The sequence below is a fragment of the Athalia rosae genome, chromosome 1 (assembly GCF_917208135.1).
Source record: "Athalia rosae chromosome 1, iyAthRosa1.1, whole genome shotgun sequence".
Lineage (NCBI taxonomy): Eukaryota > Metazoa > Arthropoda > Insecta > Hymenoptera > Athaliidae > Athalia > Athalia rosae.
Window position 1 is genome coordinate 32389974 of NC_064026.1, and position 26044 is coordinate 32416017.

At 44.1% G+C, this 26044-nt stretch overlaps 2 protein-coding genes across 3 annotated transcripts; one reads left to right on the forward strand and one right to left on the reverse strand.

The window, feature by feature from the left end:
• Positions 1–1012: 1012 nt before the first annotated feature.
• LOC105691630 (methionine aminopeptidase 2) lies at positions 1013–4025 on the forward strand. Of its 2 annotated transcripts, none has more exons than XM_020855598.2 (6): positions 1013–1221; positions 1771–1845; positions 1911–2230; positions 2325–2729; positions 2830–3097; positions 3181–4025. In XM_020855598.2, the coding sequence occupies exons 1-6, from the start codon at positions 1080–1082 to the stop codon at positions 3384–3386; spliced, it is 1416 nt and encodes a 471-aa protein (XP_020711257.1). In that variant the 5' UTR covers positions 1013–1079; the 3' UTR covers positions 3387–4025. The 2 variants fall into 2 exon arrangements, with proteins under 2 accessions (XP_020711257.1, XP_012265680.1); XM_012410257.3 differs by having other exon boundaries at positions 1014–1221; positions 1908–2230.
• LOC105691547 lies at positions 4017–24696 on the reverse strand. The gene is made up of 5 exons (XM_012410081.3): positions 24229–24696; positions 12822–12897; positions 7140–7296; positions 6526–6697; positions 4017–5539 (listed from the first exon to the last, which is right to left on the reverse strand). The coding sequence occupies exons 1-5, from the start codon at positions 24607–24609 to the stop codon at positions 5459–5461; spliced, it is 867 nt and encodes a 288-aa protein (XP_012265504.3). The 5' UTR covers positions 24610–24696; the 3' UTR covers positions 4017–5458.
• Between the last annotated feature and the right edge of the window lie 1348 nt (positions 24697–26044).

Genomic DNA, 26044 nt, shown 5'->3' on the forward strand with positions numbered 1-26044 from the left:
TAGTGATAATCGATGTAATAATTGCCTTGACGTCTAGCTCACGTCAGTTCCTTTACTGACATTTTGTGGCAACGTATGTACACATAATGATGAAAATCGTTCAGCAAATTCCCCTGACAGTCTCAGATTCAGAATGCAAACGTTTAGGAGTATATACGGGTACATGTTGGTACTCGGCATTCTATAATCTCGACATCACTATTATCCGATAGGCACTCTTGAAACGGTGTTATAAATTGAAGGTGTGCTCAATTGCATTTTAGAGCCAATCTTAATAAATTGTTGTATATATATTTACAAACGTTTACGTACATAAAATAATTGTTACGTTTTAATCGGTTTTGACAGTTATCATATAGTGGCATGTAATTTGCGTAGATTGCGTAAAAAGTCGTCCCGATATATTATAAGTAAAACTGTACCCATTCTTCTACCTTAAAAATCCTAAATACATTAACGATGACGTAATTATTACGAAGAACGTTGGTTATGATTTGATTCATTCATCGTTTCAATTATGTCCAAGAATTCTAGTATGCCGAATCATATGATTGTTATCAACTATCATTTCTAATAATTCTGTGAATGTCCTAATATTGTCCAGTTGAGATGTTCGACTGGTCGATTAACTTGTGAGTGTGCTCAATATTAATTATTATACTTATGTACCGAGTTGTATATGGATAAATATATGTTTACTGATATGTACGAAAAAAGAAGAATCCAGTCACTTTGAATCCTTAGTCAGAAAAAATAATGTTACCAGCCTACCAGGGATGAATAAACAATTCCTCCCTGATGTTACGGGTACTGCTGGGGACTGAGGATTCGAATACCAATCTTCAGTCAACGATTCGAATCTTCGGTCAACGCGGGATTCAAAATCAAATTTCAAATCGAACCGCTTGTGGTGCCACACTCAGGATTGCGCGGGAAACGAAATCTCCGAAGTTCTACGAGAAACCGCGATCATCGAGAAATCGCCTATCTGTAGCAGTGGGTAGGGGGTTTAGAGATCAGTGGTAGGGATCCTTTAGCGGTGAGAAAACACGTTGTTTTCTAATCATTTCCTCCTGAAAATGGCGGCTGTATTGGATGAGGTCGGCAAGTCCGCCGAGAAACTTGTAGACGAAGAAAAAGATGAAATTGTCGAAGTAGAAGATGAAGCCGGTGCCAGCGATGCGGCTAAAAAAAAGAAGAAGAAGAAGAAGAAGAAGGCCGGTAAGCGCGAATCTTCGATGCCAAAAATTGGTTGTGTTTGATGTTTTTCACCTCCATGCTCTGCGCTCCAAATTTCACATAGCCCTCGCTTCAAGCTGCATTGGTTTCCAGTACCCGATTTTATCCTATTCTTATTCTGTCTACCACCCTCCCGTTGTCGCCAACATATAGAGCATTCGATAGTGGTCCTAAATGATTTGGAATCGATCTAAAATCAGCTGTAACGTATAAGACAAAAAAAAAAAAACTTGAAAATGGTTAGTCATGCGGTAAGCTGTTCTTCAGTTGTAATCTCTGTAAGTTCAATTTGTGCTATAATATACTGCATCATAGCAGTTTGGAAAGACTGATCTCTTGTGCCTCTCCGAATACTTTAATTTTTTATAACAAAGATTGCAATCCATGCAATATTTTGTATTGTCATTATTTTTTTGCTGCACTTTTTGTTTTTATACTCAACAATAAACACAAGTAGTATGTTGATCATCTTATTTGTCTGATATTCTTAGCCCAATGTATTGCATCGTTCTTTACTTTCATTATATTAAGGTGCTGGAGCAGCAAGTGCTGATGTTCCAGAGGGAGGGGAAGAAAAAGCTCAAGCCGAGGACGCATCACCCGAAGGTAAGGTCAAACAATACTTTTTTTCATTAAACATGTTGCCATTTATGTGCTTTGATCAACAGTAGAAGTCACTGAAAATGGCGGAGACTCAGAGGAGACCAAGAAAAAGAAGAAAAAGCGTAAGCCACGTGGAAAAGCAGGTGGTGTAAAGCAGCAGACAGATCCCCCTACAATTCCGATATCGGATTTGTTTCCCGATGGAAATTTTCCAATTGGTGAAATCCTAGTGCATCCTCCTGCAACAGGAATCGATGAAAAAACAGCCAAGGATCGTTTCAGCAGTGAGGAGGCACGAACCCTCGATAGAATGCACAATGACATTTACAACGAAGCTAGACAAGCTGCTGAAGCCCATCGGCAAACCAGAAAACACATAAAGAACTGGGTTTGTTCGAGTTTCTATTTTCAAATTCCCATAACCATTCTTACAAGTTAAAACTTTCTGTATTAAAGCACGTTTTGGTGGATTATTATCGCAGGTAAAGCCAGGCATGACCATGATAGAAATTTGCAATGAGTTGGAAAATACTGCAAGGCAATTGATCGGAGAGGACGGATTAAAAGCTGGTCTGGCATTCCCGACAGGATGTTCACGTAATCATTGCGCAGCCCACTATACTCCAAATGCAGGGGATCCAACGGTCTTGGAGTACGACGATGTGACAAAAATTGATTTTGGAACACATATCAACGGTCGTATAATCGATTGTGCTTTCACCCTGGCATTTAATCCGAAGTATGATAAGCTGATCGAGGCCGTTCGGGACGCAACTAATACCGGAATAAGAGCGGCAGGAATTGACGTACAGCTATGCGACGTCGGAGCCGCTATTCAAGAAGTCATGGAGTCTTACGAAGTCGAAATAGATGGAAAAACTTATCAGGTAAATAGATATGTAGAATTGAGTCTGTTAAGAATCAATTACCACAGGACAGTTTAGTTTTATAAAAGACGCCGATAATTGTTGATCCTTTATCGAACAGGTTAAATCTATAAGAAATCTGAACGGACACTCCATAGCACCGTATCGAATTCATGCGGGAAAAACTGTCCCAATCGTAAAAGGTGGCGAAGCAACCAGAATGGAAGAGAACGAATTTTATGCCATCGAAACCTTTGGATCGACTGGGCGGGGAATAGTCCATGACGATCTCGATTGCTCTCATTACATGAAGAGTTTCGACGCTGGATTTGTACCCCTAAGACTGCAGAGCAGCAAGTCCTTATTGAACACGATCAACAAACATTTCGGTAAGCGGATGAATTTCATTTACTTCTAATTTGACTTTTTCCCGAAATGTCCAGACTTTACAGTTATCTTTATTGTTTATCAGGTACGCTAGCTTTTTGCAAACGCTGGCTGGACCGTGCAGGCTGCACAAAGTATCAAATGGCGTTGAAAGATCTTTGTGACAAAAATGCAGTAGAGGCTTACCCGCCTTTGGTTGATATCAAAGGTTGTTATACAGCTCAGTTTGAGCACACTCTGGTTCTGCGACCAACATGCAAGGAAGTTATTTCCCGGGGAGATGATTACTAATCGAAAGATCGTAGTAATTGCACACTTATGTGAGACGCAGCAGTTTAATCATTCGTTGGCGACTATTGTGTCGCAGGGTAAAATGTAAGTCGATACGTTGGTAAGAGATAAGCCTATCCACACCGCTGGTGATCGAAGCCTTCGATACCTACTCGAAATTACCTATTTTAGAATACATTCAACGAATCTATTCGTACAACTATGGTATTGACTTTGACGTGAACGTTGAATCGAACATCAAATTATAATTTTTGGAAATCGTGTGATGATTTTTTGTAATGATTGTGTATAAAATTTATGTACACACCACTCATACCTGTGTAAGTACGGATATATGATGCACGTGTATGCATTGCGTGCGCCTTCCACACGCTACATTATTCATATACATGTATGTATACACAAACATATTGTCCCTGTATATCATTTACATATGTATACATACGCATCATGGATAAAAAAAATTTCTTATTTCTCCTCTTCACTTTAAATCAAATAACAGAGTATTTCATAGTGTCGCTGTATTTGAATATTGCTTTATTTTATACCATTGTGTGTTATTTCCCAATGATCGGAAATAACGGGAATAGAAACTTAACGTTAATGTTAAATAAAATATGTTTGACATCATTAACTTTACAATGCTGCGTTTATTTATTATCCTTTACAATCATAATAACGGTTAATTATCACGGGGTAAAAAATATCACGATTTTTTTTTATCCCGGTGAATTACACGATCGGTACACAATATAATACTCCTGTTTAAAATTCTTTCACATCATAGAAAACGTTTATCTGAAGGATCAGAAACCCCGATTCCGGCTAATTTGAACGAGGATTTCTTTAAGGCATTTTTCAATTTATGTGTAAATAGATCCTACTGCATACTTTACCAACTACTAACAATAACTACATCATCATCATCATTTAAGAATTAAACATTGCAACTAGAATAACATAGAATAATATGGTACAAATATATGGTCTTGATTGATGAGGATTCCAAGTATTATGCATTAAAAAGTAGGTAGCTCCGTTCATTTGATACATATAGAAATTTTACGAAAAACAACAACAAAAAGTAAATTATCCTCAATCTCGTACTTGGAAACTCAGATTCGGTCATTCATTTTCGTGATCTTTTTCATTCCGAGGTCAGAAACCGCGATATTACAACGATATCGACATGCCTCGTGCACGCAGTGAAAAAATTATCGCACCTAAAGCCACCAAGTATTGTTTTCTTTATTCTCCAAGTGCGAAGTACGTACGTAGAAACTGAAGCCTCACCCAGAGTACCAACTGGGGATTTTTCTTCGTCATGGCGTATCTTATCGTACGTGCGCGACGCAACTTGTCGACATACCTGCGTACACTTTAATCACTTTCTTTTGTTCATTTTTCGTTTCTGCTATACCTATGTAATATCACTAGACGCGAAACACATTTCTGCTCCGCCAACTCTGTGTTGAAATTTACAATGCATAACAATAATAACGGGAGATCATTCCGAAAAAATTTCCTCGCAATAGTCAGGTGACGAGGCGAGTTCCCAATGTTAAAAATCGTCAGACGACTTGGTACGTACGTACGTAGGTATCTGGAAATAGGAATGTCAATGCTATATTCACGAGCATAATCAACGTTCCGCTTTTGCATTTCGCGCATTGTCGAAGCATTCGTCATCATTGTAATCATCGTCAGCATCATCGCTCGCTGTTCCCCATACTACTTTACATTCGTCTTCCAACTTCCAAGGTTACAAATCTATCCAGTATGGTATTACGTAACTAGTATCGGATGCATTTTATCTGTTTCTGAATGTAGATATTTTGTATTCCTAGTATAAGTATGCAACTCAATATATCTATGATTCGAGATAATATTCTTTGTACTGTTTTCGTCGTGAAACGTTGAGCTGCCTGCCTTCTTTTTGCGCTAGTTGTAGGGATGCATCGAGGCTCTCGCTGTATTCGCTCTAATACTTCATTTTTTTTTCTTTCACTTCTTACCTCTTACTTCCTACTTGTTTTTTTTTCTTTTTAATTTTTCTTTTCTTGTTCTCCGCTTCACTGAGAATCGTTTCGCGTTCTTAATTTGGCCCTAGCCACTATCAGGGGATTCGGCGGTTCCGTAATCTGGGGTTGTTCCTGAAACAACGAACGAAATAAAGATCATCGAATGTTGCCTAAAAATTTCCTCGCGATTATACAATTAGAATTTCACTTCTCAACGGCGAATTATTACGCAATCCTTCGGTATACGTGTATACAAGTTGGCATATTTACATTATTAATTTACGAGTATCTACACAATCGTTGCGATAATGCTTGAAATAATTAACATTGACATAATAGCTACTCTGCAAACCGAACCCGGCTTCGTATTAATTTTTATACAGAACACGCTGAGACCACAGATATACTGAACTACATCTATGCTGAGACGTTATTTTCGATATTATACCGCTAAAAATGAACTTCAATATTCATCCGTACTTTTTCAATAATTATCTTTAATTCGCGCAACCGCTAAATTGATTTTCTTGAATCCCGACTCTGTGATACTTGGGGAAAAACTTATTTGCTCATTGTCAAATATGACACCCTGTCTTCTTATAACGCAATGCGTATAAATATGTCACGTATATTTTTTACCGATCGAAGGTTTCATTCGTTATCCGCATACACGCCATGTAACACGTGCTTATACACGTATACGACGAGTTTGAACGTTCCGAACCCAACGGGAAATTCAATGGCTTGGTCGTCGTTATATACGCTACGTGACCCCACGTGTATCGAACATACGTCACACAATTGTACACCACTTATTTCAATATACAACGGAATTTATCGTTTGCACGGATTTGAAATCTTCACAATTCACGAGCAAATCAAAGAAGAAATTGAAATTCGCGATTCGCGATTCGCGCGTAAAATATTGCCTCATATCGCATTGGGAATTTCGTTCATTCGTCCATGGTCATTAATTGTAATCTGATCGCGCGATAAAGGGGTCATCTCATTCTATACGGGAAACATTTTTACGCTACGATATCAAAATCGGGCTAAATGAGATGCGTTTTTTTTTCTCTCTTTTTTTAATGTATAGTCGATGAATAATCTGTACCCACCGCTCGTTGAATGTGTTTAGCTCTCTGCTCGATGGCACGTTGCAGTGCGGTCCTTGGGTCGTCCTTAAAGGATTCCTCCCGTATTCTCTCAGCCTCTTTTCTGGACGCTGCCTCCCGTTGTCTTTCGAGTGCTCTCTGGAGTTCGCTTTTCTGATTCAGAACGTTCTTCCCCCTGTACAAAGAAGAAATAATGAAAATTGTAAGGAGTCGTCTAGTCAGCTCTACTCGCATTCACCGGACACTCGATCGATCGACTCCCAGAACTCGTCCACGGGACTACAATAATAACGAATTTCTCAACTCGTCCCAATTCGTCGATCGCGCGCAGTCCATCGAACGGTGATAATCACCCGCAATTATACGCAGAATTTGTATTATTGCACCTTATCCCCGTGAACCCGCGGACATGCGACAAACAAACATAGCGAACGAAAAAGGGAAAAACATCTCGCGACCGATTGCGCAGCTGATAATAAAATGAATTGCGAAGCGTGCGATGAGTAACCCGCGGATCATCACCGATCGTGAGTCGATGCGATACCGCACGTAGAAAATACGAGATTCGATAAACATCCTGAAGATGAGTCGGACGAGTAGGGAAAAAACTAACTTACACCCTCTGGTTGAACAATAATTCCCTGTGCAGGGCCTTGTGGTTCGTCGAGCCGATGCAAGGGTTGTTTGGCTTACGGGGTAAAATTAAACCATCCGGCCCCATGTGAGGGGCGGGTGGCGGAGGTGGAACGCCCAGAACCGGGGCCATGTCCTTGCCTGAAAATCAGAAGGGAAAGAAGAGATTAATGGTAAGCAGTCGCTTCTCGCAACGCGAAGTTGAAATCGAGCGATGATAGCAGGTATACATAATAATCGGTTTACGCGCGCGGAGAAAATGGTACGGTACGCGTATGTACCTGCATCGATCAACCGGAATTTATGTACCCTTTGATTTTTCTACACAGCGAAACGCAATGGAATTTAACACGTGAAATGCGGTATGTGTATGAGAATTAGAATATGTCAATTTTCGTACCCTCTAGAAATGCTATGCGTGACTTAACCGTCCCCTGTTCGTACATTTCACAGTACCGACGTAAAACTAAGTTATCCCAGTAACTCCGCGAACGACGTTACGAGCACTAACTATAGAGCTATTCACTTATCGGAGGCCACCCGCAGGAATCAAAGAGCTGTCGATACGTATAGGTATGTAACGTACGCCACACGTACGAACAGGTGTGTGTAGATGTACATTTATCACGCGCGACATAGGGCTTCGCATACCTAATCAGATCACCGCGAGGGTCTCGTCAAGGTAAACCTGCAAATATGAAGTTTCTCAAAAATTATTACAAGGGTCACGCGGCGAATGGTAATTTCGATTGGCCGGGCGCATGTTCGTCCCGCGAACGACGGTGAGCTTTAATCCGAATCCTGCTCACTGGATTTCCTCTGTTATTCAGCGCCGATGAATAACAGATTTGGGATTCGACGGTTCGATATCGAGTACCGGAAGCTCTCCGAATCAATTGATCGGTATTACTTCCTATCGCTGAAGCCTAAAACGATGCAGGGAACGAAGATGCCCGTTCGTACTACCGTACGGGTGAGAATTAAGACCGTTAAACTAGGTCAGGAATAGGATTCACGTATCGTGCGCTGTACAAATATACCTACATATCTGTGCGAGGCAAGTTCTATTTTAATCTTCCGACTGCGTCGCACTAACCGCGATTCACCGTGTACGCTGTGAAAATTTCGCGCCGCTTCCGATTCTATCGTTCCATAGGGATAATCGGTCAATTTGGTATCGCGATTAACGTGAAGTACGATATGTGAGGCGGACAATCGTGATTCCCCCGACGAACTCGATGTACGACGTGTGTCGTTTCGCACGTGTCACGCGTTACGGTTCTTTCGTCGGAACGTACGCGTTAACCGTTTACGGTGATCGCACGGGCTGCGCCGCAATATTACGTCAATCGTTGCTCGTGGAAAGCCGCGTATTATCAGCGACACATCCTGCGAGGCCAACCTTCGTACTGATTCGCACCACTCGTACAACCATCTCGATTTATACCCAACGAATAATAATCCAGAAACAATCGGCATGTGCCGACGATGAGTCCCCTTCATGTTCAACGATCTCTGCGATATCGCATCTTTCCTCTCGTCGGTCCACACCCTCTATCCGTTCGTTCGAATCGAGGGGTCGAGACACCGTCGCGTCGATCTGCTCTCTGACGACGCGAATGGCGTATCAGGGAGGGAAGAGGACGTATCGGCGTGGGTAAAATTTAAGCCTCGGGGGACCACCGACTGACAATGAGAAAATCACTGAAAAGCCTTCGGAGTTGAGTTGACGACGACGACGACGACGGTTCCGAGCGTATAATTGATACCCTCGTACACGCGGATTAGCTGATTCGCTTTTCTGTTTTATTTCCTTTCGTTCGTTCGATAATCGCGACGCCGACTGGGGAAAGGTTGGGACTTGAAAAGAGATATCTCCTCGTGTGACGGGCGGTCGCCGACCGACCGAAAGTGGCGTTGTAGGACTTTCTTGACTCGATTTAATTCGGTCGTAAAATCGAACGTAAAATTCAACCGGTAGCCGTGCAGCCGTGTCGCAGTCCTCGGCTATTCGACCGTGACTTCGATCTCGCCATAAAAGATTTTCGACTCCGAAGAGGAGCTTTTTTTTTTCACCATTTTCAACCGCACATCACGCACGTTGAGGTCGAAAGAATCGCGAGGATACAAATTACCCTGTAGCGGTTATTTGTCGTACATCGCAGAGTCAGTTTTTTCTTCGAGTTAACGTCCCGACGACTTACGTATATCGAGGCATCGCAGCCGATAAACCGACGGCACTTTCTCAAGCCTCGCCATAATAATAATCCGTGTATAATGTAAAGTTAATAAGGTGTAATACCGACATGGATGTAAAACAATGCCTAGAGATCTGTCGTCGAGAGGAGAAAATCAAATGAATCGTTTCTACGCACGCGTTGCACTCGTCGCAAGCGAGGCTCGATGAAAACAAGAGCTTTCGTAGGTGACTGGGTTAAGCTTGGAACGCTGTAACATGGCGTACGTTTCGAACGATGAAAACCGAGAAAAAAAAGAACACGTAGGAAGATTGAAAGATGAATAAAAGGCAGAAACAAGCTAAATATGAGAATAGTTTTCCCTCCCACGGAGTAAAATCGAGCCGAATGGAGTGGAACATGGAGCGGAGTGACACCGTTGCACCAGCGGTGATTTGTCGAAAGAAACCGTATAGAGTTTGACATTTGTATTCGGTACAAATGCCGAATAGGCATTCGAAGAGAACCCATCCGGGAGGAAGAGCGATTCCCGATCAGGGTTTCGAAGAAAAAATGGAAGACGTACGCCGGATCGCATGGGAACTGTACCAGGATCATCGGGACCATTACGGGACGTCACAAACGAGATGGTTCGAATTATCATTCGTACTCGCGTTATCTTTTCGACTTTTTCCATGACGCGAGACACTCGATGAATTGGTCCGAAATCTATGCAGACGCGGAAGCAAAGAGACATGCTTGAAATTCTATACATATACGTTTACAATTAGGGGATGCATCTTCTCAGAATCTTTTCAATGTCGAAAGTTTGAAGGAAAATGAAAGATGAAAAATCTAAAACAGACCGTAGAAAATTTGAAACCGGTGAAATAAAATTTAATTTCTATGGAAATCGTGGAGGCGAAGGTCTGAATAATACTGACGATTCATTCGCTTTGTACGTATTACATCTGTGATCTGAACTCTGGAACGTACGAGGAAGAGATAACATCAGCTTGTCCCATAAAACTCTGGCTGACTCGTTGTACTATCGCGTCGCAGCGCGTTTTAATTTCACGTTCATGTTCATGCTTACGGGGAAAAGACTTAGATACGATATACGTGGCCGCAGAAAATGTTGGATGACCGGAAATGAGCCACTCGACAACCGCATCTTCGACTTCAAATCACAGTTTTTCGAAGGAGAAACATTTCAAGATATATGTATGCATACCCATAAGCGATTACGGCGAATCGTGCCTTCCGTCAATTTCCTCAGACGACAAATTCGATGAATTGAAAGGAGATGAGAAAAAGTTAATGGGGTATACAATGACGGGGCGATCGCGGTGCCAAATGTCGCTGTAAGATCGCCCCGGTATAACACGAGGAAGCGTCAGTTTCTATTTCATGTAATTCGTGATCAGCGGAACGGCGATCGAGTCGCACAGCGAAGGCAGTCGACGTTGATGCGCCACGGGAGGCTCGGGAGAGACGTGCTCGGGAACTTGCGGAGAAAGAGAATTGCTGCAATTTACGTTTACGAGATGAAAGTGAAATTCGTTCGTCGTCCGCGAGAAAAGGCGGACGACGTGTAGGTAGGTGAAGCCTGTGCCGATCATCTGCATATTGTTACGCTTCGGAATTCAACCTATGCGCGATCGCAATGATTCTCAAAACTCGACTCGTCGTCGCCGTTGAAGAGTTTCACACTCCGGGCCTGCTTCCCCTGCCGAAGAAGCGAAACGATCGTCTTTCGTATTCCCGCGGAGATTCAACGGCAATCGTTAATGAGTGATTGTTTCATCACGTTACAAGCTGGAGCGATCCAACGATAACGAACGCGCGAATCGCCCCGGTTTCGCGCGTTGCGAAAAATAATTGTACGCATCGATTGCGATCGCGCCCCAAATCGACGGGATAATTAACGATTTACGAATGGCCGTTGCGAGTTTCGCAACGATCGGGAAATCGCCGATCCCCGATATCGTCGATTCATCGTCGGAATTGAAACGCTGAGCGGCGGTGAACGATTTTTTCATTTCACTCGATTCGATTTAATTTTTTTCCGCATTCACTCGGTGACTCCGCGTTTACGGTGGCGGGTACGTGTATCTAATCCGGAGGTGTCGGCGCACCGACCGATTTCACTATTTTTCGACGCGACGCGCTTTTGAAGCTGCGTAGCGTTACCGCGCAGATGTAGTAGATACGGTTTATCGGCGTGGAGCACGGAACGTACCTATACCCGTCAAGAATTAATGACTCGCGGTTCTTTCGGTAACGAGGCATGTTATGGAGCGAGCATGTGGCGAACGGCACTTCCATCGCCACCATTACTGCACTTTACATTACAACCTCGTGCACAGCTCAGACCGTGTCGGCGTGCATCACGCGTGTACGGGGCACTCGCGGTGGTGGATCGCGCTTATTTCGCGCGAACCGTTCCCCTCGCTGTTATTCAATAACTGTTGCTCGATCGATTCTCTAATGCCATATTGCGCAATGCGAAAAACTCCGGGTCGAGCGACGGACGAGTTCCGAATTTCCTTCACTTTCTCCGATTCGTTTCGACGCGCAAAATCGCACCGGTGCAGGGCCGTGGAAAAAGGACGACCGGAACACGCTCGATTTCGTATATCCTGTAAAATTGTCGCGAATCGTTGCAATCGTTGCAATCGTTGCAATCGTCGCGAGTGGCGTTTACTTCGGAGCCCGCATTCACTTTGGATCGAATTAATTGTTCCCTCGGTTCCTTACGACTGTAACGCGTGTTGAACACGAGACCTGCAGAAGACCCGCGTGCGCAAGAAATTCACACGAGCATAATAATTGCCGTCCACTAACGAACCGACACCGACAACGAACGACGGACGACGTTATTATTCCTCGTCAAGAATTATATATTTTAATTCAGAACTCTTTGTGTCGCAGGATTTCTTTCTCGTACTCTTTTAATTGCCGTGGAAAAAGTCGACGTCCGCGTTGACGGCTGTTGATGCGTAGCTACGACGCGTACGATTTGGTGGGGTGTATCCAGCGCATACACGTGTGATTTGTCATCCGTAAGGACGTCCTTTGACCTCGGAGCGAAAGCCTTGGCTTTAGTTTACGCGCAACGCGTGTATCTCGATATTCGATCGTCCGAGTCCTAGACTTTTTCAGAGACTCCGTTTTTCGAGCGAATATTTTTAGCGCAAGCGGATAGGAAACCTTGCAAATTTACAAAATCTGGAAAACGGTTTTCAGTCTCGCGGCGTACGTAAAAATGATAACGATCCCGTCGAGTGTCGGCGTATTCGTGCGCCTTTTTTCTATTTTTTAATTCCTGTCCTCGGGATTGCCCCGGACTCGTACAACGCGTACATGAAAAGCCGGTCGTTTCAATTGGGGAAATTAGACCCGTCGTCAAACGCAACGAAGAATATGTTACGAAACTTATTTACCGTACGAAAGAGCGAGAGAAGCAACGAGAACGAGATGACTCACCGTTTGTCACTCCGCTTGTGGTGCAGCTGTCGGACTCGTTTGTCGCCGTATTGCTGCAGCTACCGTTAAAAACCACCTGTAACAAGAACGTTATAATTGGAAAACGAGAAAAAGAAAACAATGGGGAAAAAGAGCGGAAAAAATCATTCCCCGCAACTTTCACGCAACGATTTATTCTAAAACTATACAATATACCAATCGATGCATCGACTCGTATAGGAGAGAACTTTGACGTGTACGCGGCTCGCAATCTGTCTATAAATCGCACGTACGATCGGTAGGTAAATCGGTATTTCGTGTGCGGTTGAATGGTTATCGGTTTTTAAAAGTTTCGTTGAATGGAAGGCGCGCGTGAAAACCGACTACGTACGTGCGTAAGCGTAGGTGGAGTATTCGACTATTCGGGAGAGATAACGAAATGAGATACGGTACACCGATAACACCCGTCGACGACGCTACGCGGTGGAATCGCTTCGATTCACTCTTATTGTCTATGAAACAATTACAACGGTGTGCGAGGAGAGATTGAAACAAAACCAAAAACTGGAGGAAGAGAGACGGAGCTGACGAGATTGTTCCCAATAAGTGGAATGGTAAATTCACGAGCGAATTGACGGAGTAGTTGGACGCGCGACGGTTTGAAATTCCGGTACGATTTAACAAAACCGACAAATTTTCTCCCCAACTTTGAAATTAACGAGTACGGTCGTCTCGATAAAAAACACGAAATTCTGGTCTAGGTCGCTTTCTCTTCCCGTTTGTACGCGTGCAAGTTTTCGTTGTTTCGCGACTCGTGAAAGATTGGAACAACGAATTACGAATAAAAGCACTCTGACGGAGGAAATTGCGTCGCTCAACGACCGAACCACCGGCATACGTCGATTGTACGTACGTACGTACGTACGTACGTATAACCGTTTACGCTTCTACGCGCACAAGCGCGCCACGTACGACCGAAGCTTTTACGCGCGAAAGTGTAAAATGAAAATGCCCTCTTTCATTTTATTTGTTTCTCGTATTTCTGCACCCCACGCTGCACGCACACGTGATACGTACGAATTCCGTCAACACCGAACGATACACTGCAACCACCGGTCTGCAGTTTACGGCTCGAGGGGAAGATTTCTCCGACCGGTTGGTCGCTGCTGCAGCGGGTATACGAGTACGATTTACACACGAACACGACACAAGCCACGTGAATGTAAAATGCGTACACATCCGTCGGTGTTACGCGCGTGTATCGCGTATGGTACACTACACAGACCGCCCGGAAGGAAGTGGGGAATTATATCGATGTGGATTAATCTTTTTCCGCGCTGTCCGACGTTTGCGACCATCGGCCACCGTTTCTACTTATAATTAGTGATTATAATTCGCGGGATTGTTAATCGGTGATTCGTGCGTCGGGTGTTGTCCCATTACATTGCAATTGACATTCTGACCGCGGAATTTATCGTACTCGTGCCTACCGTAATTACGATCGACGGCGCACACTGGGTAGATGCGAGCGTGTACTTTCCTTCATTTACATTATTCGCGGTGATAATTCGATGACGAGTGACGGATGGCCTGCCCCTTTCTTCAAAGACGATATCGAGAAATCTACGCGTCGCGTAACGTCGCCCTGCGACGATGATCCGCGAGATTCGAAATCGGTGGATATCGGCTGCGATTATCGTCGAATATGAATCGTTATTACGGATCGAAATTTATTCGAAGAAATATACAACTCGACGTGATATGCTATGCGCAGGGAACTGCGTGTTCTACGATCGTAAAAATGATTGGAAACGAAAATGATTCGAGAGAGTCGAGTTACAGCTATAGGTATAGTTGAAACTGTCGAACCGTCGCGTCGATTCAATATCATTCGGAATTTGCAGAACGAGATTTGGAGTCTCGTTCCCTTCAAATTCGAATACATTTTACGATATTTCAATCATACCGTCGGGTTTTGGAGTATCGGTCGGCGTACCCGATGCTCCAAAATATCTCGCAATACATACGCGTATGCAGAGTCGCGTTCTCGGGAAACGGAAAATGAAGATGCAACAATTACCCACGTCTTGGCGTTAACTTCTTCAGTTGTTATCGAGAAAACTGAACAAATCGTTGAAATCGTTCACTGATCCTTGTTTTACTTTTTATTTTTCTTTCTGCGGAGCCGGTCCTCGAATCAGACACACCACGGGAACCGCGATCACGATTCGAACGAGAAGACGAGGCTCCTCCAGCGGGAGAACCTTCTCCGGGAAGCGCACAACTTCGAATAACAGAGCGACATCGCCACGCGACGTGCCACCAGCACGGTAGACACTCGCTTCGCTCGATTCACCGCTTGTGCGTGCCGCGATGAGATGTCCCATGGTGTGTCGGGGATGTACGTAGTACGTAGTACGTACGTTACGCGTACGTATGTAGGTAGGTAGGTAGGTACGTACGTACGAATACGTACGGCGGACGTGTATCGGAACGGTGTGACCTACGTAACGGCGGATGCCGCCCCTGGATGTCTAACAATCCCCACCTGAAAAGCACGAAACGGTCTCGCGCCGTGATGCTTTTTCACCGCGTAAACCGACTAGGATAGATTCGGTGAGCGTTCGCGATATCAAGTGGGGAACTGACGAATACTCGAAACCGAACTCGCCGAAATATCGGTCGTCGTACGTTCAATATGACGATTTCTAGACCGATCGTGAGGGGTATTACGAGAACCGACGTATATCGGCGTGCACGCGCTAAATTATTCGGGAGAAAGTACTATATGTATGTATAATCCGATGTTCGGGCTGTTACGCAAGACCGTGGAAAAAGATATTCTTCGACGTTACCCCGAGTGATTTGGATCTCGACGCACGTATTTGCCGAGATCGCGTTTTCGAGCAAAAATTCCGCTATTTCCGTTGTATTTCTTATCAAGAACATTCTACGGCTAATGTGATTTGCGACGCGACGACTTCGATGACCTAATCACGATGAAATCAGTCGATTTGTTTCGCCTCGTTAACGATCGCTCAAGTTCTCTCGACCGCAGCCTGCGGCGTTCGTTCCTACGTACAAAGTCTCGAAATGGGCCCTACGTACGGGTGTACCAACGACCGTGAATTATCGTCAATCGGTCTAATTACAATAATTCATCTCGATCGAGTCACGTTACGCGCAGAGAATGATTACCCGGAACGATCAACGTCGAACTTGCACGGGTGTAAGCCGTGCGGCATATTTGCTCTTCATTTTTTGTGCATACCCGATGGTCGGGATTAACCGCGGATACGTCTGTACGGGCGACGAGGTTTGTCCTATTTCTTTTTGAAAATAAAATTCAGTCGCCGGCCGTAACTATAACGGATGAAACGATCGGAAGATGTATTCGCAATGTCTCTGCGAACCGTGTACGACGAATTTCGCGATTAGACTATTGCATGCGCTTACGAATGACACGTACAACCGAGCCGCCGCGGCGTATAAATACCGAAACTGAAGCGCGTTGTTGTTACAAGTCGAGTACACAGCTGTGTCACAACCGGGTTATGCTTCTCCCAAGATCGCAACGATTGCTTCGACGAAATCGAATAAGAAAATCAATGCGAACGCGATCGGAGATTTATCTTCACCGAGGAACGGTAATTTCAATCGTTCGCCGAAACTGGATCACAAGATAATATAACGAGTTCGAGAAAAGTGGCGGCAATTATTCAAATTTGACGTACCGATCAATCGAAATGGAAATCAACGGAGGTGGCAGCGGCTGATCGTACGCGACTTATCGTGCAGAGACGCGAAGCACTGCTACGAGGAAACCGAAAAGAAACATGCTCTCGGAGCACCGAGTTGACTTTCACTCCCGCTTATGATCTCGCTATCTAATTCAATCGACGACACCAAAGGCCACCGCGGTGGGAAAACCGAGCGATGCAAAGAACCCCTCGCTGCGACGAATTCGACCGAGTTGTGCAATGATAATTCCAACGATTGACGGTCCTTCGACGAGCTGCCCGATACGAGAACAGCATCTTCGAAACGAGAATCTGTTGGCGTGAAGGGAGCAATTTTTCTGCCAAACGTCACGCACCTGTGAATCTCCAGCGTTCCTATAAATTGCACTACGTTCTGCAGGTATGACGAAAGAACGCGAGCGAAAAAGAGCCGAAATTCCATTTATGCACAGGCATTGAAGTGAGCAGCCAGTTTCTCTCCGCGATGCTAATGAGGTGTGTCCGTGTAATCGTTGAAAAGAAAGTACTGTACCGATGCAGGTTGATATCGGAGTCGGACTGTACGGTATCGCATAGGTTCGTTAGACTTGCAACTGCGGCGTCAGCGTACGGAGATCCGTTAGACGCTCGTGCCATTGACCCACTGAGCGAATTATCCGGGTTTGGGTTATTCTTCAAAAATTCGCAGCTGTAAATTTGAGCCACGCCTACCTCGAAAGCTCGACAACTCCGCTTCCGACGATGGCTCCGAACTGGTTTCGCGCAACAAAGCATCATTGGAACGAATATTTATCTCGAGAGGATCGCGCCAGTTTGCAAAACGCACTCGAAGAAAAAGAAGAAAAAATAAATTAAGAAAACAGAAACTTCAACTTTCACACACACCGCTGCCTCTGACTATTTCACGATTCGCTGGACCAGCTCGTGCGAACGATTTCGAAAAACTGAAGTGGCTAAATTTAAATCAAAATCTCTGACTCTCTGCGATCACGTGGTATTTTGAAACTTTGCCAGTATCGGAGCGAATCATTCGGTGCGAATTTCTGCACCACTCGTCGGGCGCGCGTTATTAATGCGGAAACGCGAGCGAAATTCGTATTCCCGACCCAAGCGGGGAGCATTTCCTGCCGTTGTAGAACGAGCATAGTATCGTTAAACTATAATGAAAACGGTCGTCACCGCGTAGCCGTAGATCGCACAAAACAAATAAGATTGAACAATAAAAAAGAGTTACTTCCGTGTTTAGTCTTTGATTCCCCCGGCCACTTGACTCTTATTTTTTTCCACAATTTTTCGTCGCGTATATACTTTATACGTGTGTATTCGACCACTCGACGCAGAGAAGTTTCGAGTAGACGATTTCGAGATCGTTTTGAAGTACGCGGTACGTTGAAGCGGTATTTTTCACCACGGCGTTCATAGTTCGGGATTGATAGTTGAAAAGCCGATAAATAATACCCTGTGAACGTGAAATGCAAACAAATAAAAACCAACTCCGGTGTGGGTTTGTAAGAAAAACAGCTGCGAGCCTGAGTACGATACGCCTAAAAATATCTCGTCGGAATTTGAATAATAACAAATTATAATTCCTCGGCGCTTAGAATCATACAGCAGCTGGTCTAGAGGGTGATGGAAAAAAAAAAATTATAATAATACATACATTACTTATTTATAATATATCTTTCCTCGCTGTATATGGAAAACAATATTTTCATCGCGTACGCGTATATCCATCTAGGTGCCAACACTCGGTTTCATAAATTGTATCAACCGCACATAGTTCTAATTAATATAATTGTAACGACCCGCAGCTGAAACGGTCAGTTACGATTCTTAGCCGTGTGAGAATTTCACACCGACACCATCGAGTCGCCGATATCCGTATCCGTATGATACGTACGTCTAGCTACGTGATTCCGTTCCGAGTGAGTCGAACTCGCGTTACAAGGACGACCGTTACGTTTTTCTTCATTCCCACCGGTGTGGACCGATAAAAGCCATGTACGTACTTTATACGAAACGTTATTTGTTCTTTCCACGTGAAATTCGACAAAGCTACGCAGATATGCTTGAAAAAATGTGTAAAATCTGCCAAGAAATGGGACAAGATCTGCAATGTCGTGGACAACGTTGCACCGGTATACACTATCTTATACGATTAGTCGGTAATGTTCTCGTTAACGCGGATATCTGTACAGGTATTCCTGTAATATTAACGAACGTTTACGCGTCGTAAGTTGTGCACCGTTACCGTAACACGCCTTCTTCCTGAGCGCGGGTGCGATGTACCGCAGCTCGCAGACATGCCTCGTAGGTTTCAACGTTTCATCGTTGGTATAAAAAAAAAAGCCCAAAACCTAGAGGTATGATATCGTTGAAAGATCGCGTATACCTAGGTGCATCGGCAGGTGGAGGCGACGAGATTTCCCTCTGATCTTTGCACGACCAAATCACCGGTCGAAGTCCTATACCGCCGCACGAAAATATCCTCGACTTATACGAGTCTGCGGACTGTGATTCAAATGCTCTTGTGAGTACGTACGTACCACGTGCACAGATCTATCGAAAACAGCCACGTGCCATTGTCACGCTCGAGTTATATTATACCTACATACCTTCGGCCGAGCGTCTGTACAGCCCATGTACGTATTGGTTCGGCGGCTACTGTACGGAACCGCGGTTCGATTTCTGCAGCCTGTCGATGAGTTTTCACGCCGGAGGACCGGAAAGTATTAAATCACGTGCTCTGAGTATTTTAAAGTTTAACGCAAACGACAGCATAAGACCTCTACGGCACTCATCTCGACGGAAAAGTTATTGACACGCTTCGTGCCTGAGCTAAATATCTCTTCGTCAGCGGTTGTATACATATACCACGTGATAATCAAACACTCGAAAGTTCATCGATGTCGATGACGGAAAAATTCTAAAGCACCCTACGTGTATCTTATCCGCTGACGATGGTGAAAATCCCTCAAAGCTCGGAAGCTTTCCGTGCGATACTCGATCGCGGTCATTTCCTTATTTCTTCACGCGTACAAGGTACACGTGTAATATTACATCGACACCCCTGTATCGCTCATTGTCAGTCGAAATCTATAGATCCAACTACCTATACGTTACGTACGTACGTACATGCTACAATTGAAAAAGAGGTATTCGCTCAAACCGCGTAATGCGAGGAAAAACTCGCGAACGCGTGAACGATCGTCATCGGGCGACAAACTACTTGACATTTCGCAATTTGTGTCTCGTATGTTTGGTATTTCCTTGGTACTGCATGACCATAAGTTCCCTTCAAACCTATGTATTAACAATAATAACGATATACTGTAGATGTTCCATTAATTTTTATGAAAAAAGTGATCTCGGATGTGGACAGTATCGGGTGGTACGGATGGAATGATCGAATTGTAACGGTCAATTATTCAAATGAAATTACTTTTTTTTTTTATGTATGTCATGATGTATCAGATATTTAGGAACACGAATCCGCCGGCTAAATTAGACTACAAATTAAACCAATCGAGATAACTCGATTAGTCCCGTTTTAGAGCCGTAAAATTGTAGGAAACTCGGTCAGTTTGATGATCAATTTAATCAGGAGATTCGGGGAATTCGTTAAAATATGCAGACGGGAGATGGTGGTGTATCTACATGAGATAACTGGGAAACTCGTAGTACAACTATGATAACGAACGGAGTCAAAGTAAAAACGCAATGAACTGCCGAGCGTGTTACGCTAATTATTTATAATTTATTTTCCAACAAATCCATTCGTGTAACAGGTTTTACTTATCGTTTCCGATTGCCATTCGTGAATTACAGTGGGTATATTCTACCCATACAAACCTCCCAGATAAATTTGCGCAGGCGAATTCAGGAGGCTACCAACGAAGTGTGTGTTATAATCGATCGGTTCCAGATTGGAGTGAATGATGAGAAGATAGCATTATAGTCGATATATAGATGTATACGATTGTAGTGGGGAAAGAATTAGCGACACGGCCTAATCACCGACGATGGCCGTTGATCAGGTCGGAAAAGGAGGAGCAACGGCACCCGAGAGCTGACGAGCTGCCGGTAATGGGGCTGAAGACGCTGAAGTTACAAGTCGGTGGGCTAAGGGGTAGAAAAGTCGGTCGTTCACGAGTTCGGAGCTTTTCGTACGACGGCTACCCTCCCGCAGGCCCGGGACACTCCTAGTATTCGGCAACATTTGTATTATAATCTCACAGGTATATATGTGTACCTATATCACGATGACGAACCGAACGAAATAGCACCAGCCATCCGCAACCGTACGTATACCGCACAATACTAAATCCGAGCTTCTACGGCGACTGATTAGACCCGGTTTTTTTAATAGATAGAAAGCTACGATATTATTACGTGACGCGCAACGGGGCGTGGATATCGCAGCTCCGAAGGTTACTGACAAAAAAAGGGTAAATAAAACGGCAAAAAAGCGAAGATGAATGTACAAAGGGAGAAAGATATCGAACTCGCCCGGAATTCGATCACCGATATGTTCGACGCGACGATAGCTATTCTCTAATTATCACGAACTGGGTCAGAATCTTTTTCCAATCGCGGTGTGAATAATTTAACGTATACGACTCCGTCCCGCACCCTATGTTCGATAACACGCGAATATGCTTTTTCAAGTACGTACTTGTACCTGACCATCCGTGTGTTTCGCCTTCGTGGTTTTTATTTTTTCACTTTGTTCGGGTTTTTATTTTCATCTCCTTTTAGTTCACTTGTTCTCTGCACCTTCATACTTTCTACAGGCTTTACAGGTTGACGAATATCTCATGCATAATCGCACGATATTCGCCTCTGTTCGCCTCGAAATCTAAAATCAACCTACATGTACGTATACGTTGAAAGAATACATGCCTACAGGGTATAAACGTAGTAGAATGTAGTGTGCGCCCATACACGTCCTTGTATATAAGATCCTCGACATGTACACCGGAAGCGCACCGTTGACACGTAGACCTTGTGTAAAAAGAAAAAAGAAAATGAGGTATATCGATCGCAAAACCCGCACTTTGTCTTCACTCTCAACGACGTACAAAAGTTTTAGCAGGAGCAGCAACAGCTACTCCGTACCACCGGGGTAGTTTGCGAGGTACCCGCGGCGTAAGATGAGGATCTCAACGGAGAGAACCCGATGAGGGCACACCAAAGAGTTGGTAGGGTAACACCGGGCGTCACTGTCGCCAGCCACCCTACATCACATTTACACGCCGATACCCCGTTTTATACTTTACTTTCCCTCGTGGCGTACCTATCGCTATACGGGTGTAGGTACGTATGCACATGCAACACAAACGTCGTACACCCCCTTCTCATAGCCGTCGTCTCCTTCGAAAACGAAGAAAAACTCTCGACGATTTATCGCCAACACTTATTATTCCGAGATTTCAACTCCGATTCTGATTCACGCACACGTGGTCGAGAAATGCTTCGTATCCCAGCAGCTGCCGGAGCAAAACACCGGGGAACCAACAGATCGGTGCGTGAGTTACTGACTGACTGAAGTGAGTGGAAGTTGAGAAGAAGCCTGCAGGTATTGCCGACCAGCTGGCCATCCGCAACATCGTTTTCCGCCGCTGCTGTTGCTGTGATTGCAGCAGCGGCGCTGAGAAACCGACACAAACGTCGTACGTGCGCACCGACACTCGTATACATTCGTCCCATCGACTCCGTGCAAGGCGACCCTCACACCAAATATGTACTAAAAGCTTCGAACCTGCGGGTGGGCCGCATACATTTCGTAGAAACGATACAGTCACCACCGAACGGCGGGCTAGAAGCCAAACAAAAACCGCCACAAAGAATTTCAACAGCATGTGTACACGTGTGACCCATGGGAAAACATGAGATCTCGGTATCGTCATTTTCTTGTACGGAGCAGCCTACAATGCGAGAATAATTTTTCTTTTTTCAAGTTCGGTGCGAGAGAACAGAAGGCGCAGACCCGCTTCTCATCGACAAATCTTGTTCCCGTGGAAATTTGTTCCATGATATTATTTGGATGGTGTTCGGTTGAAAACGCGGCCTAATCCGTCTCCCGCACAAAGAACGGTTGATCTTGTAAAAGAACCGGCTGCCGATGCTGCGGCTTTTACTGCTCCGGCAGGTCGCGTCGTGTGCGCAATGAAGCCGGTGCAGCCTAACATGCTAACGCGTAATAGCCGGTGGTGCTGCCGTTGCTGGTGCAGGTTACCCCCTGACCGCCCTACTCCACCGATCTCCAGCCTCCCGGGGGCTTTCCACGAGCGTTTAAGGGCATTCCAGGTATTCATCTCGGTAATAAACTCCACCGCAGCTTCCACAACGTACCTCCTTAATTCTTGTGCAGCGTATGTTATATGCGTCGGGGCTGTTGCAGTTCATAGTACAGATGGAGGGATATACTCGTAGAAAAGTACAGGCAGATATGATACGCCGCTCGTACTTGTGCCACTCGCTCCATCTCTCCCTTTCATAATCATACGGGTACGCACCTGCATCCTGCGGTGAAATACAGTGCAGTACAGCAGAAGCACCGACAACTAGCTAAACCGTGAGGATTTCATTTGCACAGAGGTAGCAGTATAGTTCCCGCGTTGGTTCTCGGTATTGTCCTTACATCTGTTTTATTATCCTACACGGCGGTATTCACATACACGTATGTGTGTGCACCGCACATGTATTCGGCTGCAGGTAAACTGCATCGGACAGTAAACTTCTTACAGGTACATCGTCGATACAGCTCTCGTAAGATTTTAGAGGCAGCGAAAATGTGGGGGAAGAACATGGGTTCTCGCAAAAGTGGTTTGTTCATTTCCTACCTACGATCTTTATAAGTTTACTTGAACCTCTGACATGACGAGGTACCGCACCGCAGTCGACTCAAGCCTGAATTATTAAACATACATATAGCTTGTGAGTTATGAGAAAAAAGTAGAAAACTATGCCAACGACATCCACTAACTAATGAAATTTTAGAAACTCTTTTAATAGTTCGCGAGACGTAAGGAAAGTGCATTTGTTCAGAGATTCGAATCGGTAGACGCAAAAAACAAGTACGAGAATTCCCTATTGGTTCTGTCGTGCGGTATATCCTCCTGTAATTTTTATCGTGAGTATATTAGATAAGAGTACTGTGAGAAAAAATTCGCTTCAACTGTGTAAAAATATAGTAAGAAAATATGTGAAGAGAACGATAAATAATTATTTTGAATAAATGATTTTTTGCTTCAACACGTTTTTCAAAAGGTCCGTCGAGTATAAAATAATTTTTGTCTGCCCCACGCAGATTGTCCTGAAAATTTGTGATTGTAAATTTTGAATAGCTACGAAAATACTTGTAACACTTACAATTAATACGAAAAACGTGGAGCGCATGCAATAGAAAATATATACTCATCGAAAAGTTAGTTCAAAATCGATTGCAAAGTTTGTACCAAACAGACAAACAAACAGACAGACAAGAAAGCGAGTTAATAAAAACGTGATAAAAAAGCACCGAACATTCCTGTTAACTGCAGCTGCCGAATTATTCAAAGAGAGACAGACGATCAGGACGCGACGCCGGGAATTTAATGCAGAGACCAATTATGAAACGAGTCACATAATCCAAATTGTGGAATAAAAATAAAAATGATTCGTACTAAAAAATGAAAGGAACAAACCTCTTTAGGTGTTTTTGAAGAAGGCACTTTGGCGGCAAGTTCTTTAATGAAATTTTCATTGCTTTGTGGGTTTCGAAAGCTCATTTGATGACCGTTAACGTTGTCCTGATGGTTTGAACGAGATGAGCCAGCATCGGAGCCCTGTTTAGCGTCTCGTGGGATATTTGCTCCGTTCCTCGTTGTGGTGATCAGATTTTGTATTTTGTGGAAATCAGGGTCACTGTAGCATTTCTCTAAACTGGCTGCCCGCTGAAGAGCGATTGGTGAGCTCGGAGTTGATCTCGACATTTTCAACTCATCCTTCAGCAAATTCTCCGTGCTTTTATTGCGGATTCGCGCAGGATCTTGATCGCGATATGCTCTCCTCTGATTTTGTTCCATCTCACATTTATATGACCGTCTTTACGGACGAGACAATTTTTCAAGCCGCACACACAAGCAAACTGTTTACAGAAGCCCGGTTGGTATTGGTCGCACTCCGGCACTGGACTGGAAAATAAAGTATACAAACGCTTATGCAGACTCAGAAACTGGCAACGTATAATGGCAACTACTCGATAACTGATTTAAATTGTAAAGTAGCGTTTGAAAAATTATATCAAAACTCGTGTACCACAAATTATTATCACAAAACACATCACACCACAACGTTTCCAAAGTTTTTGTTTTTTCGCAGTCGAACATACATGAGAGATTGATATAGGTATTATAATTTGATAAAGCATCCGCAACGTTGATCTACCTATGGTACTCTTTTATGTAAAAACCAGCCTAACGTTAAGAGAAATGTTGAAAGTATAGTAATTTTGCAGGGCGTACATAAAAGAAACACGCGTGCATAGGCCGGGGCGAAATGGGCCAAATGCCCTGTGAGATGGTCGTGCGTCATCCAGGACATCTGCCGCTCCGTTTCCTCGTTTCCCAGGTCTGCAGTACCCCACCTCGAAACCCCGGTCCTGTAGGTCCTCGTAGACCGGCCCCGAATACCTTACAGCTCATTCCCACCACTCTACCTCGATTCCCATTAAACGCAATAACCCCGCTCTACCCCTTGACATTGAGAAACCGATTTAACAGCTCCGATGTGAACCTGCATGCGTAATAAACCCCTGCAGTATGGCGTGCGATGGCATATAGATTCCGGGTATAAATGTGTACCGTGTATTTCCCATTGAAACAGGGTGAAAAAATTACCATCAAACCGGATGACCGTAATCCGGGATTAAATTATTGTACATAATGCAGATTTATATCTGAAAATTGTATATTGTCATTTCACAAAGGGTTTTCTGAGTAGCACTTCTGACTTGAAAAGTCAAATTCTTACCCTAGATTCACCATAATTTTTTCACATTCCTAATTTCGAGCGATGCGTATTCGGTGTTTTCGAAATAACATAGCTTGAAATCTTCGGACAACGTAGCCCAGGCATTCGTTAGGTTTCTTTGCGGTCTCCATAGGCAAAAGTTTGGCCGGATTTTTTATTCCTAGCTATACTAAAGGGAAAGTGACGGATTGTACCTATATCGTTTTTCTTTCTAGAAAGTGGCCAATGAACCGAACAATGAACAATTAAATACAATTACCAACCATTTCTTGTTGCGTTACGCATTTACCTAGTATAATCGGATCCATACTCCTACCGCTCCTAGCACACTCCGAAGACGCCCGCCACATAACGGAGCTACGGTTGAAACACTGATATGTTGAAACATTTAATATTGAAAGCGTAGACGCTAGTGCCACCGTGGTGATTTTGACGGATTTAAAGTCCTCAAAATCAGTGGCAACCCGTACCACAACTTTAGTGACAGAG